The sequence below is a fragment of the Crotalus tigris genome, unplaced genomic scaffold, assembly GCF_016545835.1.
Source record: "Crotalus tigris isolate CLP2741 ecotype Arizona unplaced genomic scaffold, ASM1654583v1 scf7180000020588.15403103151:6194809, whole genome shotgun sequence".
Classification (NCBI taxonomy): Eukaryota; Metazoa; Chordata; class Lepidosauria; order Squamata; family Viperidae; genus Crotalus; species Crotalus tigris.
In genome coordinates, this window is record NW_024098092.1 from 6,173,981 (window position 1) to 6,193,134 (window position 19,154).

Below are 19,154 nucleotides of genomic sequence, written 5' to 3' on the forward strand. Positions count from 1 at the left end.
GTTTCAAGAATTTGAGTCAGAACCAGCTTGTCCCAGGCTGCAATGTTTCTTTCTGCCTCTTGGCTTCCATTCCCACTAGAGCTCCTTGGAGCAAGCATGGAAAGCAAAAGACATCATAATCTAACATTTGCAAGGCTCTGCTGAACTTTGATGCAAAGAAGGGAGTGGGCCTCAGTGAGCCCTAACGCAAGAGAGTTCATCCAACAAGCACCAGCATAAATGGGAGGAAAGGGGGTGTTTTCAACTCCAGTGCAGAGGGACCCCAGTGAAGGAGGCGGGAGAGCTGCACAGGCCCCAGAGGAATCTCTATCTGGGGCAGGTCATCATAACCGGCCCAGGCCAAGAGCAGAGCAGGAGCGTCCGTAACAGCCTTGGCTGCCCTGCTGGCATTTGGTCAGCCTTCAGACCCGAGGTCCAGGGAGGTTGGCTTCCCCAGCCATACAGCCCTTTGAACAGGCGAGCTGCTATCCTGGTTGTGAAAACAATGCAGTTTGCCTCCATCCTTTCCTGAAGTGTCCGTGATCCGAACATTGGTGCTATCAAGACTTGGCACCTCAGATGCTGGGCTTTGATGTGCCTTTTTGGTGGGCAGGGGAGCCAAGCGAGGAGAGGGTGAAGGGAAAAGGGGCACTGCTGATCAGAGGAGCCCTTTCCTCGGGGTGGGTCGAACTGAGCACCTTCCCAGGAGACACCAAAGGATCCCCGGGGAGCTGATTGTTTACCTCCGCGAGGTCTCAGAGAGGCCGTGCCCTGATCAGCGTAATTACAAGGCTCCCGGCTGAGAAGTCAGAGCGAGGCCTCTCGCATTTCTGCAGCTGCACAACGTGGCCTTCCGGAGCCCTGCCTCAATCATCTGGGATGGTCCCCTAGCTCAACCTCCCTTGGCCCAGCATGGGGAGGGGGACTGGAGGCGAGAGGCCACTTTGCCCTGCGGGTTTCTTTGGAGGGGAGCTTTCCGCACATCCTCTCTGAAGACACCGCCCCCCCTCCCCCCCATCTCCTGAGGATGGGAATTTTCTGACTGAATCGAAGAGGCATTTTTTGCCGCTGGGGGACTGGGCCTCGGGGTTCCACCGAAAGGAGTGAATTCAGATTCCACCCACCCACCCACCCACCCAGAGAGGAGATTCTTTGATTCTGATTCTGAAATTGCTCATGGGAGGAGTTGGTCTTCTTGCACTTCTTTTCTCAGGAGTAGTCGAAGGACCAAGGTGTGAAGGTCCTGCCTTTCCAGGCACAATCCTTCTCTGTCCCTCCCTGGAGTGTGTGCACATACACACACACACACACACACACACACACACACACACACACACACTTCAGATCAGGGAGGTGGTGGTGATCATTGGCACAACGTCTGTCACTATTGAGGACATCTGGCTTGAGAAGCAGCTGGATGACCATCTTCTTCAGTTCTTCTGAGCCTCTTTGATCTTCAGAGCTGCATTCCAGTAGAAAGGACCCGGGTTCAGGGTTCACTGACCAGCACTCAAGCAGTTTTTCCAAAGGGGAGCACAGGTCTGGGACGCCTAATTCTCTGCATTTCAGGAATAAGATGAAAAGATGAGGTCCGTCTCTTGGTTTCATTTTAGGCTTACAAGCGTCTGATAAAATCAGTGACATCGTGGACAATCCTTTTTGCTGAAGGAAAGGACAGGATGCCATAGCCAAAAAGGGGCATTATTCCATGCATGCCGTTCTCTACATGGCTCCAGGTTACCGGCACACCGTTGTCTATCAGCCGCTTCATGTACAGCAGCCCGTCATCTCGAAGGACATCAAACTCGCAGGTCAAAAGGAAGGTCTGAGGGAGCTTGCAGACGACGGCATCCTCAGCCAACAAGGGGGAAAAGGTCTCAGAGAGCATCTCTTTCATTTCTTTGTGGAACTGAGGGTTAAAACTAGACAAAGTGTGGTCTTGTTCTCTATAGCCCCTAACTTTGAACTGTTCAGGGATGTTGTTGGCATTCAGCCACTTCTGGTACTTCAGTTGCGTGGCCTTGGGGACATGGCTGCTCTTCAGAATTTCATTTACAAAGGAAGTTGACTTGTTCAAGTAGCGGCAGCAAAGGTAGGCGATCAGTTTTTTCCACATGAGTGGACTTCTGCAGTTCTGCTGATAGGATGGCAAAGAGAAGTCCAGGCCCTGAAGACCTGGATAGATCAGTACTTGGGCGTGGACCTTGGGAAGGTCTCTGCGATCCACCAGTAACTGGCAAATGCGCGTGGCAAAATTAGCCCCGCAACTGTCTCCAGAAATGATAATACGGGAACTGTCCACACCATAATCTTCCAAATGTTTCATGAGGTAGACAACAGCCTTCAGACATTCAATGTACTGGCTTGGATAAAGATTCTCTGGCGCAAGTCCATACCTAAAAGGAGCAGAAAATGATTTATTATGGATTCTTGGTACATTGATGAATTCAGTCCTTGCTTTCTTTTGAAAAACTTTCTTTAAAAAAATATGTTAACACGTACAATCAATCTTCTGCCAAACAGGATCAAGGCAGCTCCATCTGGAGCTTCTCCTTTCCTCACTTGGGAAGTCTGGCCCTTCCCCCTAAGACCACTTCCTGGCCCTCACTCCCTTCCCCTCCCCCCTTTCAGCTCGACCCCAAGGACCCTTTCCAGCTGGGGAAAGCTTGATTCTGTGAGCCCTGACCCAGCCCGGGTGCGTGTGTGTTGTGGAGAGCGGAGAGCGGCCGGGTGGGCCAATGCATCTCCTTTGCTTGTCTTTGTGCAAGACTCTCCACCTGGACCATAACTTTGGACAAACCCCCCCCCCCAGTGCTGCAGGTGAGAGAGGCATGGAGGGCAACACTCACCCAACGGCTACCACCGTAGCATCGCCCTCTTTGGCCACATGGCGCAGGACTCTTTCGTAGGAATCTGAAATGAGCAGCAGAGAGTTGCGCTGGCTGAGAGCTCATTCCTGCAAACTATTTTCTTTCCTTACCTGAAGCCTGGGAGGGAGGTTTGCTGAAGGCCAGCCGTCACTGCTCAGCTCCCCTGCTTGCTTCTGGGATACTTTTTCAGAGGGCAAACTCTTCCTCATTTTTTTCTGTGTGTGTGTGTGGGTGTGTGTGTGTGTGTGTGTGTGAGAGAGAGAGAGAGAGAGAGAGAGACAGAAACACAGAGAGAGAGAGAGACAGGGAGAGAGAGAGGGAAACAAAGAGGGAGAGTCATTGAGTGGAATGCCAGGTGGCTTCATGAACATCTCCATGTTGTTTTGGTAGCCAACCATCCAGAATGGGTTTCTCCATTACCTTGGATATTTTTAGGGTTCCAGCTAATATTGGCCTGAGATGGCCTAACCTTGTTGGCTTAGCTCTCCAAGGTTGGCTTGGAATATGTCTCTGTGGCCTTACCGACACTTCCACAAATGCCTCCCCCTCCATGGAAGAAAAGCACAGCTTTTCTTTTTGAAGATGGCGCTGCTCTGGACGAATAGATCCTCACTGGCACCCCATCAAATTTCTGGCTCTGAATCACAAGGGACGGATCCCTGCACGGAGGTACTCCATTAGTCCAAAACCGTAATAAATCAGGGACGCTGCACAAATCCAGTTCCTCTAAAACAATTCCCTGTTGGCCAAAGCACAGAAGAGGAGAATTTAATTTTGGGAGATTATCTTAATCTTTGGCCCAAAGAGTGAGAATTCCTACACCAGCATGGTACCCACAGCAAGCAGACGGTCCTTCAGAATGAAACAACTGGCATCGCGGTGTGCCCACCCAGGCTCTGCATTTTGTACGTGGATGCGAGGAAAAGTTTGCATCCTGTTGCTCTACCTTCAACACATACCGGAATTGCCCAAATTGCAGTGAGTTATGGCTCTGGCAGAGTAGATAGAGCAGGGTGTTAAGCTTTACAAATTGGAGTAATATCCATAAGCCAGAGGTTCCCCTGTCGTATTGAAGGGAGCTTACTGGAAGTGACGGGACCTGACATCTCACCCAGCTGGAGGGCTTCAGGTGGGGGGATATTGCCTTTTACAGAGGGAAACCCTTCTCCATCACGTCTCCTAATCTGAAGAGAGGGTGGACCAGTCAGTTTCACAGTTTCCATCCCAAGAAGCCAAAAAACCATTTCTCTTCCACTGATGGAGGTGTCCATGAATTTGGGCCAATTCTAATTTTTAAAGAAAAGGATAAATCAATACAATTCTTCTGTCCCAGTTCATGAAAAAAGGAATGAAGGAAAACCTTACCAAAATTAACCCTGTGATGAATATCGTCTGATAGATGCGGGCTTTCAGGGGTTGATCGATCCCAGGAGGAAACACAGTTCCTCTGTATTGGATAAGGGCTGACAGCAGAAAGACGGCTGGGTAGATGGCGCCTCCGACCAGAAGGCAGGCCAGGCGCTTCCCGTAGGACAACATTGCACCTCGCCTGGGACAGGTTCTTCTCCTGCTCTGCCAAGCTGTCTGTGGCGGCTGAATAGCTGATCCATGAAAAAATAGATGGCCCAGGATTGATAAAGGGAGGTTTATCTTCTCTTCCCCGCCCATTATGGAAACACCTACAGGAAGGACAAGGCAGAGAGGAAGATGTGATGGGAGGCAGCACTGGGTCCATCCTCGTTTTCTATAGCAGGCTATCCACGTAGGAAATGAAGCTGGAAAGAGGGCCAGGTGTCCAGGTAGAACCCTTTGTGCAGGGACTCTACAAGCTTCCCTTTGGACCCTCATCTTCCCAGCAGGGCACCAAAATCCCACCTGGTTACTATGAGGGTTGAACCCCAACGTTCTGCAGATTTTAAAAATGATCGATGCATCATCTCCCTCCTTTCCCATCAAGTCTTGCTGATGCAGTTATGCTATGTTGAAAAGAGTCTTATGACTGGAGAATGTTTTGGCCATGAGCCATGAACATCCTCCCCACAAACAATGTGAAGTGCCCTGCGTGGCTCCAGACTGGAACAAAAGTCCCAACCCTCGTAGAAGACAGCAGAGGACAATGCTTGGTTCCCATTTTGTCATCCCTGTCACACACAGGCTGCCTTGTGGACAAGATTCAGAAGCAGTGAGCAATCGGATGTCATTAGCAGATCAAACAATCTTGATTATGATAATATCATGTTCCAGTAAAGTGGGTAGATAGGAGTAGATTGATAAGGCAGTGCTGTGTTTGTTTCTGCCGAGCCTTGTCAGAACCACAAAATGTAACACGCTCTCTGAGACTGGTCATTACCCAATTAGGGACCATCATCCGTGTTTCAAAGATATTCCCAAAGGAAGCTCATTGGAAATGACCACTGGCAAGGATGTGACTCTGGACAGGTGCCGTATTTGTGCTGGTGTTCCTTAAGCCACTACAGGAGCTCCTTGAAATCTTCCCCCATCAAGGATCAATCTGGTGAAGGAAGGATGCACCTGTTCCACGGGAATTCACGCTGGCCTGCAGGGGAAAGAGCTTAGTTGCCCCAATTGGCGGCCACCCACTGCCCTCTTCTTGGCAGCAATCTGCCCAGGGCTCAGTGGCCGAAGGCGGGCAGGCAGAGGCCCCTATTCGCAATACTGGCTTCTTCCAGCAGCTTGCAATGCCTCCTCTATCCACCAGAGGGCTCTCCTGTCTAGGAGATCCCGGGGGCGATTGGCTGCCTCCCTTGCAGGATGGGTGTTTGCAGGCATTTGTAGGGGTGGAGGGCCCCATCCAGGCAAATCCTCCAGTGAAGCAACTCAACAGCAGGGGGGGGCAGGGGGGAAGGGGGGGCAGAATGAAAAGTAATGTCTCTACCTCCATAACTTTAGTCTAAATAGGGGTATCTTAATAAAAGCAGGAGGGAATTAGTAATTTTGTTTCCCCCCCACCCTTAATTCTCTGCGTTAGCCACATCGTGAAAGAGCTCAGTACTCCGTCTCTTTCAGCAGGTCCTCAGAGTCTTTTCCATGTCTTGATCTGAGTCAGACTGAGGCCGTTCCATTTTGGGGGGGAAAGGTCAAAGTCACACGGGGGAGTGGGGGGCAAGATGGTAAAATGCAACTTGACAGTTGCCTCTGGGATGCCCGGTGAGGAAAGGCCAACACTCACAATATTTTCTGGGCTTTGCTGAATCATAGTTTCAAGCTTTGAGGGTTGCTGTCTAGTGCCGGGTTGAAGGAAAGCTGTGTGAATGACACTATCCATGTCCCCAAAAACTGTACAGGCAGCCCTCACTTAACAACACCCATTCAGTGGCCATTTGAGGTTAGGATGATGCGAACGGGTGGTACTTATGACTGATCTCTGAGATTCTAGCCGTCCCAGCGCCCCCCCCCCCAGCCAGGTGCTCTCATCTGAGCCCTGGATGCTCCACGGCCGTGTAATCGCCATATTCAGGCCTCCCTGCCAGCTGGTGATCTCGTATCTGTGGGGGAAGCGTGACGGTCATAAGTAAGAGTACAGGTTGTAAGTCACTTTTTCCGAGGCTGTCACGACTCCAAATCAGCCTTGTTAAATGAATGGCTGTGAGCTGAGGGACTGTTGTGTATCTCTTTAGGGTTTGATCTGAACTGGGCAAGTGTGCCTGCGTTCTGGGCCCTCCTGCCACGTTGCCCCAGTCCAGCATAGGCACGTGGATCTGCCTGACTGTTTATTGCTGCCTGAAAGATCAGGTGCTGAGTTAAAGGCTGCAGGATTCATATCCTGCTCTCATTGTCTTCGACTAGCAATCACATCCTTAATCTCTGTAATGAAATATTTAAGCCTCCTTCAGAATCCACTGACCTAATTTTGCCAGGGAATTTAATCTGTTGTGCATCCACTCTGCCTAGAACCCTCCCCCCCCCCGTGGAAGGGCAGAGAGTTTTCTGGGAAAGGTGTGGCAGGCAGGTAGGGCCAAAGGTGAGGAGGGGCTGTGGGGAGAGAGAGACCTTCCCTCGAGGCAATGGAGAGATCCATTAGCTCGGTAAGCGAGTGCCTGGCAGCCACGGGGATATTCAGGTTGGGTGTCAAAAGTCACCCCAAAGTCAAAAGCCCAGGTAAAATTGTTTCGTGCTCTTAATCCTGTCCTTATTGTCCGAGGCATGATAGGTTTTGCACCTGGGTGTAGCTGTTGCCATGTGACGTTGGCCTGGTGCTGAGAAAGGGGGCGGAGGAGAGGGGGCTCCGTTTCTGCATGGTTTCAGAGGAGATCACTTGAGAAGGAGGAAAGGGCCAGGTTGAAACCCAACCAAGCCTGCCTGTGACGGTGTCCGTTGTACTCGAGGGGATCTCTGGCTGTCTTCCAAGATCCTGTGTGTGTGTATCGCAGGAGTGCTAAGGACCATTCTGGAAACTCCCGGTATAGTTTTCTGCCTCTTGATCTTGCTGACCATTATGGCGAGAGCCCTCCAGGACTCAAAGGGCTTGTGGGTTTGGCACTATTTTTTTCTGCCTGCTGCAACTGATGGATTGTGAAATCCTCAGCAGGGCAACCGTGAATCTGCTGTGCAGTTTTCCTGCTTTCTTTTGCATCACCTTGGATTGTGCAGTTTCATCCCTCAGGCAGGTTGTAAAACGTAAACGAATGCGCTGTGTGTTCTGATAACCTCTAAAGCAACAGGATGATTTTGGTTCAAATCCAAGGCAAATCCAAGAGAGAGACAGAGAGAGAGGGGGGAGGGAGATCTCCTTTTGGTCATAGAGGAGTGGTGATGGGAAGTGAAGAAGCAACTGGAATATCAGGCCAATTTGCCGTTGGAGGAAGGCGACTCTACACATGGAGGGTCAATACCGAAATCAGATGGATTATCTACTTTGCAGACAAAGGCACAGAGGCTCCTTAACAGTCAAGTGAAAACAAGACTTGGGGCTGGCTGTGGCTCAGATCACCAGCTTCTCAGGGCAAAATTGAGCCTTTGGGGGATAGAACGGGACATGGCCTCCCTCTCTCTCTCTCTCAGGTCACAGACTCAAGGGGAGACTTGTGTAGTATTATTACTAGAGCTGCACACAAAGCACTTTCGAAATATTCAGGATTTTCCTCCCAACCTATACAGGAATGCAGCCCATTATTTCTACATAAGAAGGAGGAGGCTCTTCCGTCAGCTCTGGGGCAGGGGTCTCCAACCCCCGGTCCGTGGACCAGTACTGGGCTGCGGCATGCCAGCAACCGGTCTGCACAAACAAGCAAAGCCTCATCCGTAGGATGCAAGCAGCATACAAAACCACGCACTCTCCGGTCCATGGGAAAACCTCTGTCCCCAGAACCGGTCTCTAGTGCCCAAAAGGTTGGGGACCTCTGGAGGCCAGGAGTTGCTGAAATCCCAACTGAAAATTCCCAGTGGGGGGGGGGGAAGAGGAGGAGGAAGAGGGGTTCCCCTCCCCCAGGCGCACCAACATGCATTTGCAGAAACAAAATGTGTTTGGGGAACACGGACAAGAACCCCGAGAAAGAAAAGCCGACAATCCAGCACATCCGAGTGCGACATCAACACCAGGAGACACTTTGTCTGCCTTGTGGATCACCTTAATCTGCCTTAATCTGCCTCTTTGATGACTGGTGGACTTCAACTCCCAGAATTCCTGAGCCAGCCCTGCTAAGGCACGGAAAACTGGTCAAATCAGATACTGCGGCCAGAAAAATAAATAAACCTCTTTAAGATGATTATTCTTGATTATTAAAACCTTATTAATACGAATAAGCCACGATAGGCCTTAATTCGGTTTAAGATTGGAACCAGGATTTCTTCTGCGCCCGTGTCGCACCGACCGGGCCCCCCGTCGCCACGTTAATATTAATAATAAGGCATTAAGAATAAAAATAGAGAAGAATAAGCTTCAAATGCTATTAAAAAGCATTTATTTCTTTGGGCGGCAGCAGTACCCGTTTTTGACCACAGGAGGGCAGTGTTTCCCGTCCCATAGCATTAACAGGGAGGCCGTCGTAGGCCACTTGCCCAGGATCGGGACACCGAGAAGCTAAGCCCCAAAGCGCAGAGCGTCAGCCAAAGGGTCGCCACTCTATGCTCCTCCGAAAGGGACGGGCCGCTTCCCTCGGCCTTCTGCGCATGTCGGCCGGCTGGTTCTTGACGATTAATCGGCGAGAGGCCCTCTCTGGACGGCGGGCTTCCTGTCCGTCGGCGTCGGCCGTCCCCCAGGTGCTGCGGTAAACGACTTCCGTCCCTTCGTTCTCAATGTTCCCCCCTTACTTCCTTTCGGGTAGACCTCCTCAATATGTCCGACTTCCTGTCCGCTCAATTTCGCCGTCCTCCAGGGGCTTTGAATTGCGACCTTCCCAATATGGCCGACGTCCGGTCCGTCCTTCTTAATCATCCTTCCACTTCCTTTTTTTCCGGGGACCTTCTGGGCAGGGCGGACTCCACGAGGTAAGCCTTGAAAACCCCATTCAAAAGGCTTATTTCCCTCGGCGGCCGCAATACCCGTCCCATAGTATTTACCATCGAGGCCACCGTAGGCCTTTTCCACGGCCTCAATGCCGCTATCGCTAAGGGAGGGAAAACAGTGCCCTCCCGTAGCCAAGCCGGGTATAGCAGCCACCGAAAGAAATAAACCTTCGAAAATGGCAAAAGGGCCTCTCGTCGCCCTATTAATATTAACAAGAGGTTACTAATAAAGACGGGGGGAAAATAAATAGCCTTAAAATCCCATTTAAAAGCTTTATTTCTTTCGGCGACCGCAGTACCCGTTTTTGACCACAGGAGGGCACAGTTTTCCGTCCCGTAGCATGACCACCGACGACGACGTTCCCAGTACGGCCGAGTTCCTGTCCGTCCGCCGAATTCGTCCCCAGCTTCCTGTCCGTTGGCAGCACGGTTCCCTGCTTTTTCCCGTGCTCTTTTCTGCACTACGTGGACGGAGCGCACGTCTACCGGCGAGGCCTCGGGAAGGAAAAAAAGGAAGCCTGCTACTGCCTCAGGTGAGCCGAGCCATCCCCGCATTTTCTGATTCCAGAAAAATACCGGCTTTCTCTGTTACCTAGTTAGCGAGGGATCCCCACCCTCCCCCGCCTCCTCCCCGGCCACTCGTTTGGTCCTCTCCCCTAAGATGTCCGCCTGGCCGTTCCTGGCCTTTCGCCGCCGGTGTCTGTAAAAATGCGACCGAGAACCGGTGGCGGCGGCGGCGCCGGAGGTTGCGAGACCTGGTCTCTTTGCGCTCTTTCCCTTTCAGCTATAGGGGCTAAATTGGGAACGTAGAGACGAAGTTAGCTTGTTTTCATAACACACTTCGGGGTCGTTTACGCGAGCTCAGCCGCGGCTTCTTTTTAGCTCCTTTTTAGAGGCGGGGCCGGCGGGACACGCTCCAGGCTTTTGGCGTCCGGGTCGGGAAGGGGGTTCCGACCCGTCTCGGGGGTCTCCTCGAAGGCTGCCAAGCAAGGCAGCCGTTGAATGGTGTTTTCCCAGCGCCCGAGTCCCGGGTGTAGAAGAACCAGTCGTATCGCGCTTCCCTGTGTTACACCTTAAGAGGTTGCTCCTAAAAGTGCACCCCGCTCGCCCCCTTCAAGCAAATCCAGGTGTTTTTATTCAAGAATAGTTTTGTTTGTCCTGCCCTGCTATTTCTTTAAGGAGATCGTACGTATGTAGGTTTGTATTTAGGTTTGATGTTTCTAAACTATATTTCTTAGAGATCCCTATGTATTAATATAGGTGCAACATCAAATCTTTATTTGAAATTGTGTGCATTTTTATTAAAAACGATCAATATAAAAATAAATGCAGTTTATTTTGAAAATGTGTATAACCTATCGTTCCCTTCTAGGTTTATCTTTTAAAGGATGGATAAAAGGGATGAGACGTGAGAAGCTGCAACTAATGGCTTTTACTATTTTGTTCGCCGTCCATCTAACTTTGTAGACCTTCGTCCAAAACAAGTCAGGGTTAGGAAGGGTAGGAGATTCCTTCCTTTCCTCTCCGGGTTGCCGTAAACAGCCCACCCACCGCCCAGAGGTAAGAGAAAGGAAAAGCAGGTCTCTCTGGGGGCAGCAGGAGACCCGGGTCTTTGCAGAGTCCGGCTTGCAATTTTGCTAACTTCCCCCAGTCACAGCTGCATCGACTGATGTAGCGGCCAGGAGGAAGGGTGGGGACGCCTGCCGGCTGAAAGCTTCGGGCCTTTTGGGAAGAGGCAGTGGAGGAAGGAGGTCACGCTCCCTGGATTTCCAGCCTAGAGCCTCTGCCGGATGGGTGACACCCCCCCCCCTTGCTGTGGCTGTTAAGAAGGAACTGGGGGGGAAACAGGTAAGTTTCCCCTTTTTTTTGCCACTTTCAGTGAGGTTAAGGCTATTCCTTTTAAAGAGACAGGGATGGAAATGGAGTAAGGTTGGGAGCCCAGTAAAAACCCCAAGAGGAAGCGGGAAACAGGGTGGGAGGTTGCGATGGCCACCGCTCCTCTCAATATTGCAGTTTTGGTGGGAAATGGTGGGTTTGTAGATTACAGCGTTAGCATTTTATGAAGCACTTTGATGGCAGAAGAAACAAAAATCGCCAACAAACTCGGAGTGCTTGGGTATGGTTAGGAGGGCACTGACTTTTCTAGGCTGCCCTATCTATGTTTCCTGGTAAAATACATGGGAAAATCTCATTGGAGGAAAATTCCACTTAGGGTTAGGGTTACGTCACCATGAACTCCTATAGCAAAATGGACATTGCCAACGAACTCGGAGTGCTTCGGTATATTTAGGAGGGTACTGACTTTTCTAGTCTGCCCTATCTATGTTTCCTGGTAAAATACATGGGAAAATCTCTTTGGAGGAAAATTCTACTTAGGGTTAGGGTTACGTCACTGTGAACTCTTAGAGCAAAATGGACATCGCCAACAAACTAGGAGTGCTTGGGTATGGTTAGGAGGGCACTGACTTTTCTTGGCTACTCTATGTATGTTTCCTGGTAAAATACATGGGAAAATGTTATTGGAGGAAAATTCTACTTAGGGTTAGGGTTACGTCACCATGAACTCCTAGAGCAAAATGGACATCGCCAAGAAACTCGGAGTGCTTGGGTATGGTTAGGAGGGCACTGACTTTTCTACGCTGCCCTATGTATGTTTCCTGGTAAAATACATGGGAAAATCCCATTGGAGGAAAATTCCACTTAGGGTTAGGGTTACGTCACTTGAACTCCTAGTGCAAAATGGACATCGCCAACAAACTCGGAGTGCTTGGGTATGGTTAGGAGGGCACTGACTTTTCTAGGCTGCCCTATCTATGTTTCCTGGTAAAATACATGGGAAAATCCCATTGGAGGAAAATTCCACTTAGGGTTAGGGTTACATCACCATGAACTCCTAGAGCAAAATGGACATCGCCAACAAACTCGGAGTGCTTGGGTATGGTTAGGAGGGCACTGACTTTTCTACGCTGCCCTATGTATGTTTCCTGGTAAAATACATGGGAAAATCCCATTGGAGGAAAATTCCACTTAGGGTTAGGGTTACGTCCCCGTGAACTCCTAGAGCAAAATGGACATCGCCAACAATCTCGGAGTGCTTGGGTATGGTTAGGAGGGCACTGACTTTTCTAGGCTGCTCTTTCTATGTTTCCTGGTAAAATACATGGGAAAATCCCATTGGAGGAAAATTCCACTTAGGGTTAGGGTTACGTCAACTTGAACTCCTAGAGCAAAATGGACATCGCCAACAAACTCGGAGTGCTTGGGTATGGTTAGGAGGGCACTGACTTTTCTAGGCTGCCCTATCTATGTTTCCTGGTAAAATACATGGGAAAATCCCATTGGAGGAAAATTCCACTTAGGGTTAGAGTTACGTCACCATGAACTCCTATAGCAAAATGGACATTGCCAACGAACTCGGAGTGCTTGGGTATGGTTAGGAGGGCACTGACTTTTCTTGGCTACTCTATGTATGTTTCCTGGTAAAATACATGGGAAAATGTTATTGGAGGAAAATTCCACTTAGGGTTAGGGTTACGTCACCGTGAACTCTTAGAGCAAAATGGACATCGCCAACAAACTCGGAGTGCTTGGGTATGGTTAGGAGGGCACTGACTTTTCTACGCTGCCCTATGTATGTTTCCTGGTAAAATACATGGGAAAATCCCATTGGAGGAAAATTCCACTTAGGGTTAGGGTTACGTCACCGTGAACTCCTAGAGCAAAATGGACATCGCCAACAAACTAGGAGTGCTTGGGTATGGTTAGGAGGGCACTGACTTTTCTAGGCTGCCCTTTCTATGTTTCCTGGTAAAATACATGGGAAAATCCCATTGGAGGAAAATTCCACTTAGGGTTAGGGTTACGTCTCCATGAACTCCTAGAGCAAAATGGACATCGCCAACAAACTCGGAGTGCTTGGGTATGGTTAGGAGGGCACTGACTTTTCTAGGCTGCCCTATGTATGTTTCCTGGTAAAATACATGGGAAAATCCCATTGGAGGAAAATTCTTTCAGAATACAGCTGGAAGGGACCTCGGAGGTCTTCTAGTCCAGCCGCCTGCTGAAGTAGGAGACCCTAAGTGGAGTTTTCTTCCAATGCGCCCTATTAATAAGGTGTTAATACCGTTAATAAAGATAGAGAATACCGTCATTTTAAAATGCCGTTAAAAAGGTTTATTTCTTTTGTTGTTGTTAATTGCGAAGTCGTGTCGCGACCCCATGAACAACGTTCCTCCAGGTCTTCCTGTCCTCTACCATCTTCTGGAGTCCATTTAAGTTCACAGCTACTGCTTGAGTGATTTCATCCAACCATCTCGTCCTCTGTCGTCCCCTTCTTCTATTGCCCTCAATCTTTCCCAGCATTAGGCGCTTCTCCAGTGAGTCCTTCCTTCTCATTAGGTGGCCAAAGTATTTGAGTTTCAACTTCAGGATCTGGCCTTCTAAAGAGCAGTCGGGGTTGACCTCTTCTAGGACTGACCGGTTTGAACGCCTTGCAGTCCAAAGGACTCGCAGGAGTCTTCTCCAGCACCATAGTCCAAAGGCCTCCATTCTTTGGCGCTCAGCCTTATGGTCCAACTTTCACAGCCATACATTGCAACTGGGCAAACCATGGCCTGGACTATACGCACTTTTGTTGGCAGGGTGATGTCTCTGCTTTTTAGTACGCTTTCTAGATTTGCCATAGCTTTCCTTCCCAGGAGCAAGCGTCTTTTAATTTCTTGGCTGCAGTCCCCATCTGAGGTGATCTTGGAGCCCAGAAAAATAAAATCTGTCACTACCTCCATTTCTTCCCCATCTCTTTGCCAGGAATTGAGTGGGCCGGATGCCATGATTTTGGTTTTCTTAATGTTGAGTTTCAAGCCAACTTTTGCACTCTCTTTCTTCACCCGCATCAAGAGGCTCCTTAGTTCCTCTTCACTTTCTGCCCTTAGAGTGGTATCATCTGCATATCTTAGGTTGTTGATATTTCTCCCGGCAATCTTAATTCCAACTTTTGTTTCATCTAGCCCTGTCTTTCTCATGATGTGCTCTGCATATAAGTTAAATAGGCAGGGCGACAGTATACAGCCTTGCCGGACTCCTTTTCCAATTTTGAACCCATCCGTAGTTCCGTGTCCAGTTCTCACTGTTGCTTCTTGAGCCGCATATAGGTTTGTCAAGAGACAAATAAGATGGTCTGGTATTCCCATCTCTTTAAGAACTTGCCACAATTTGTTGCGATCCACACAATGAAAGGCTTTAGCATAGTCAATGAAGCAGAAGTAGATGTTTTTCTGGAACTCCCTAGCTTTCTCCATGATCCAGTCGTATCGCGCTTCCCTGTGTTACACCTTAAGAGGTTGCTCCTAAAAGTGCACCCCGCTCGCCCCCTTCAAGCAAACCCAGATGTTTTTATTCAAGAATAGTTTTGTTTGTCCTGCCCTTCCTTTTCTTTAAGGAGATCGTACGTATGTAGGTTTGTATTTAGGTTTGGTGTTTCTAAACTATATTTCTTAGAGATACCTATGTATTAATATAAGCGCAATATCAAATATCTATTTGAAATATTGTGTATTTTTATTAGGAAAGATCAATATAAAAATAAATGTAGTTTATTTTGAAAAAGTACATAACCTATCGTTCCCTTATAGGTTTATCATTTAAAGTAGGGGTAAAAGGGATGAGACGTGAGACGTTGCAACTAATGGCATTTATTAATTTGTTCGCCGCCCATCTAACTTTGTAGACCTTCGTCTATTAATAAGGTGTTAATACCGTTCATAAAGATAGAGAATACGGTCATTTTAAAATGCCATTAAAAAGGTTTATTTCTTTGGGTGGCCGCAATACCGATTTATGAGCACAGGAGGGCACAGTTTTCTGTCCCATAGCTTTGGCTGGGAGTCCATCCTAGGCCTTTTTAATGGCCTCCATCCTATAGCTAAGGCAGGGGTAGGCAACCTTGGCTCTTTGATGACTGGTGGACTTCAACTCCCAGAATTCCTGAGCCAGCCCTGCTAAGGCACGGAAAACTGGTCAAATCAGATACTGCGGCCAGAAAAATAAATAAACCTCTTTAAGATGATTATTCTTGATTATTAAAACCTTATTAATACGAATAAGCCACGATAGGCCTTAACTCGGTTTAAGATTGGAACCAGGATTTCTTCTGCGCCCGTGTCGCACCGACCGGGCCCCCCGTCGCCACGTTAATATTAATAATAAGGCATTAAGAATAAAAATAGAGAAGAATAAGCTTCAAATGCTATTAAAAAGCATTTATTTCTTTGGGCGGCAGCAGTACCCGTTTTTGACCACAGGAGGGCAGTGTTTCCCGTCCCATAGCATTAACAGGGAGGCCGTCGTAGGCCACTTGCCCAGGATCGGGACACCGAGAAGCTAAGCCCCAAAGCGCAGAGCGTCAGCCAAAGGGTCGCCACTCTATGCTCCTCCGAAAGGGACGGGCCGCTTCCCTCGGCCTTCTGCGCATGTCGGCCGGCTGGTTCTTGACGAGTAATCGGCGAGAGGCCCTCTCTGGACGGCGGGCTTCCTGTCCGTCGGCGTCGGCCGTCCCCCAGGTGCTGCGGTAAACGACTTCCGTCCCTTCGTTCTCAATGTTCCCCCCTTACTTCCTTTCGGGTAGACCTCCTCAATATGTCCGACTTCCTGTCCGCTCAATTTCGCCGTCCTCCAGGGGCTTTGAATTGCGACCTTTCCAATATGGCCGACGTCCGGTCCGTCCTTCTTAATCATCCTTCCACTTCCTTTTTTTCCGGGGACCTTCTGGGCAGGGCGGACTCCACGAGGTAAGCCTTGAAAACCCCATTCAAAAGGCTTATTTCCCTCGGCGGCCGCAATACCCGTCCCATAGCATTTACCATCGAGGCCACCGTAGGCCTTTTCCACGGCCTCAATGCCGCTATCGCTAAGGGAGGGAAAACAGTGCCCTCCCGTAGCCAAGCCGGGTATAGCAGCCACCGAAAGAAATAAACCTTCGAAAATGGCAAAAGGGCCTCTCGTCGCCCTATTAATATTAACAAGAGGTTACTAATAAAGACGGGGGAAAAATAAATAGCCTTAAAATCCCATTTAAAAGCTTTATTTTTTTCGGCGACCGCAGTACCCGTTTTTGACCACAGGAGGGCACAGTTTTCCGTCCCGTAGCATGACCACCGACGACGACGTTCCCAGTACGGCCGAGTTCCTGTCCGTCCGCCGAATTCGTCCACAGCTTCCTGTCCGTTCGCAGCACGGTTCCCTGCTTTTTCCCGTGCTCTTTTCTGCACTACGTGGACGGAGCGCACGTCTACCGGCGAGGACTCGGGAAGGAAAAAAAAGGAAGCCTGCTACTGCCTCAGGTGAGCCGAGCCATCCCCGCATTTTCTGATTCCAGAAAAATACCGGCTTTCTCTGTTACCTAGTTAGCGAGGGATCCCCACCCTCCCCCGCCTCCTCCCCGGCCACTCGGTTGGTCCTCTCCCCTAAGATGTCCGCCTGGCCGTTCCTGGCCTTTCGCCGCCGGTGTCTGTAAAAATGCGACCGAGACCCGGTGGCGGCGGCGGCGCCGGAGGTTGCGAGACCTGGTCTCTTTGCGCTCTTTCCCCTTTCAGCTGTAGGGGCTAAATTGGGAACGTAGAGACGAAGTTAGCTTGTTTTCATAACACACTTCGGGGTCGTTTACGCGAGCTCAGCCGCGGCTTCTTTTTAGCTCCTGTTTAGAGGCGGGGCCGGCGGGACACGCTCCAGGGTTTTGGCGTCCGGGTCGGGAAGGGGGTTCCGACCCGTCTCGGGGGTCTCCTCGAAGGCTGCCAAGCAAGGCAGCCGTTGAATGGTGTTTTCCCAGCGCCCGAGTCCCGGGTGTAGAAGAACCAGTCGTATCCGCGCTTCCCTGTGTTACAACTTAAGAGGTTGCTCCTAAAAGTGCACCCCGCTCGCCCCCTTCAAGCAAATCCAGGTGTTTTTATTCAAGAATAGTTTTGTTTGTCCTGCCCTGCTATTTCTTTAAGGAGATCGTATGTATGTAGGTTTGTAGTTAGGTTTGATGTTTCTAAACTATATTTCTTAGAGATCCCTATGTATTAATATAGGTGCAACATCAAATCTTTATTTGAAATTGTGTGCATTTTTATTAAAAACGATCAATATAAAAATAAATGCAGTTTATTTTGAAAATGTGTATAACCTATCGTTCCCTTCTAGGTTTATCTTTTAAAGGATGGATAAAAGGGATGAGACGTGAGAAGCTGCAACTAATGGCTTTTACTATTTTGTTCGCCGTCCATCTAACTTTGTAGACCTTCGTCCAAAACAAGTCAGGGTTAGGAAGGGTAGGAGATTCCTTCCTTTCCTCTCCGGGTTGCCGTAAACAGCCCACCCACCGCCCAGAGGTAAGAGAAAGGAAAAGCAGGTCTCTCTGGGGGCAGCAGGAGACCCGGGTCTTTGCAGAGTCCGGCTTGCACTTTTGCTAACTTCCCCCAGTCACAGCTGCATCGACTGATGTAGCGGCCAGGAGGAAGGGTGGGGACGCCTGCCGGCTGAAAGCTTCGGGCCTTTTGGGAAGAGGCAGTGGAGGAAGGAGGTCACGCTCCCTGGATTTCCAGCCTAGAGCCTCTGCCGGATGGGTGACACCCCCCCCCTTGCTGTGGCTGTTAAGAAGGAATTGGGGGGAAACAGGTAACTTGTCCTTGAGGATTTCTACCCCCCCCTTTTTTGCCACTTTCAGTGAGGTTAAGGCTATTCCTTTTAAAGAGACAGGGATGGAAATGGAGTAAGGTTGGGAGCCCAGTAAAAACCCCAAGAGGAAGCGGGACACAGGGTGGGAGGTTGCGATCGCCACCGCTCCTCTCAATATTGCAGTTTTGGTGGGAAATAGCGGGAGGGACCTCTCCAAGGGCCTTCCCACTAGCAGAGCTTGGCAGTTCTTTGCTTCATTCTTTGCTCTAACCAAGAATAAAATAAACTCCAAATTGGATAGCAGTCCGTATGTTCTTTGTACGACTCGTACAATATTAATATTATTAATATTAGGCCATCCTAGGCTTTCTTTACTAGGTTTAAGAATTTATTTTATTCTCGGTTAGAGCAAAGACTGAAGGATTAGGAATTGAACATCTATGAGCTTAGCAAACTTTTGAAGCAGATTTCTTCTTCCGCGCCTGCGTTGCAGCAAACGGGCCTCCCCTGGCCCTATTAATAAGGTGTTAATACTGTTAATAAAGATAGAGAATACCGTCATTTTAAAATGCCATTAAAAAGGTTTATTTCTTTTGTTGTTGTTAATTGCGAAGTCGTATCCGACCCATCGCGACCCCATGGACAACGTTCCTCCAGGTCTTCCTGTCCTCTGCCATCTTCTGGAGTCCAGTTAAGTTCACACCTACTGCTTGAGTGATTCCATCCAACCACCTCGTCCTCTGTCGTCCCCTTCTTCTATTGCCCTCAATCTTCCCCAGCATTAGGCGCTTCTCCAGTGAGTCCTTCCTTCTCATTAGGTGGCCAAAGTATTTGAGTTTCAACTTCAGGATCTGGCCTTCTAAAGAGCAGTCGGGGTTGATCTCCTCTAGGACTGACCGGTTTGAATGCCTTGCAGTCCAAGGGACTCGCAGAGTCTTCTCCAGCACCATAGTTCAAAGGCCTCAATTCTTTTGCGCTCAGCCTTTCTCATGGTCCAACTTTCACAGCCATACATTGCAACTGGGAAAACCATGGCCTGGACTATACGCACTTTTGTTGGATACTGTCTAGATTTGCCATAGCTTTCCTCCCCAGGAGCAAGCGTCTTTTAATTTCTTGGCTGCAGTCCCCATCTGAGGTGATCTTGGCGCCCAGAAAAATAAAATCTGTCACTACCTCCATTTCTTC

The 19,154-nt window shown here is 49.4% G+C and overlaps 1 protein-coding gene and 1 long non-coding RNA gene across 2 annotated transcripts; one reads left to right on the top strand and one right to left on the bottom strand.

Annotated features, from left to right (window-relative positions):
- Positions 1 to 1,170: 1,170 nt before the first annotated feature.
- Positions 1,171 to 4,873, bottom strand: LOC120318955 (arylacetamide deacetylase-like 3). Its single transcript, XM_039367161.1, has 4 exons — positions 4,725 to 4,873; positions 4,215 to 4,528; positions 2,829 to 2,892; positions 1,171 to 2,375 (listed from the first exon to the last, which is right to left on the bottom strand). Exons 1-4 carry the CDS (start codon positions 4,784 to 4,786, stop codon positions 1,595 to 1,597), a joined length of 1,221 nt encoding a protein of 406 aa, XP_039223095.1. The 5' UTR covers positions 4,787 to 4,873; the 3' UTR covers positions 1,171 to 1,594.
- A 4,381-nt stretch (positions 4,874 to 9,254) lies between these two features.
- LOC120319172 lies at positions 9,255 to 10,218 on the top strand. Its single transcript, XR_005559693.1, has 3 exons — positions 9,255 to 9,296; positions 9,611 to 9,847; positions 10,197 to 10,218. It is a non-coding gene; the product is annotated as an uncharacterized LOC120319172 (long non-coding RNA).
- The last annotated feature ends 8,936 nt before the right edge of the window (positions 10,219 to 19,154 follow it).

What these genes read in the sequence shown, in the direction of transcription:
- LOC120318955 (XM_039367161.1), bottom strand. Translation starts at nt 4,786, where the DNA reads ATGATGCATCGATCATTTTTAAAATCTGCAGAACGTTGGGGTTCAACC. An exon ending in TCAACCCTCATAGTAACCAG is followed by an intron (nt 4,529 to 4,724) that starts GTGGGATTTTGG and finishes TCCTTCCTGTAG; the next exon opens with GTGTTTCCATAATGGGCGGG. An exon ending in GCTACGGTGGTAGCCGTTGG is followed by an intron (nt 2,376 to 2,828) that starts GTGAGTGTTGCC and finishes TGCTCCTTTTAG; the next exon opens with GTATGGACTTGCGCCAGAGA.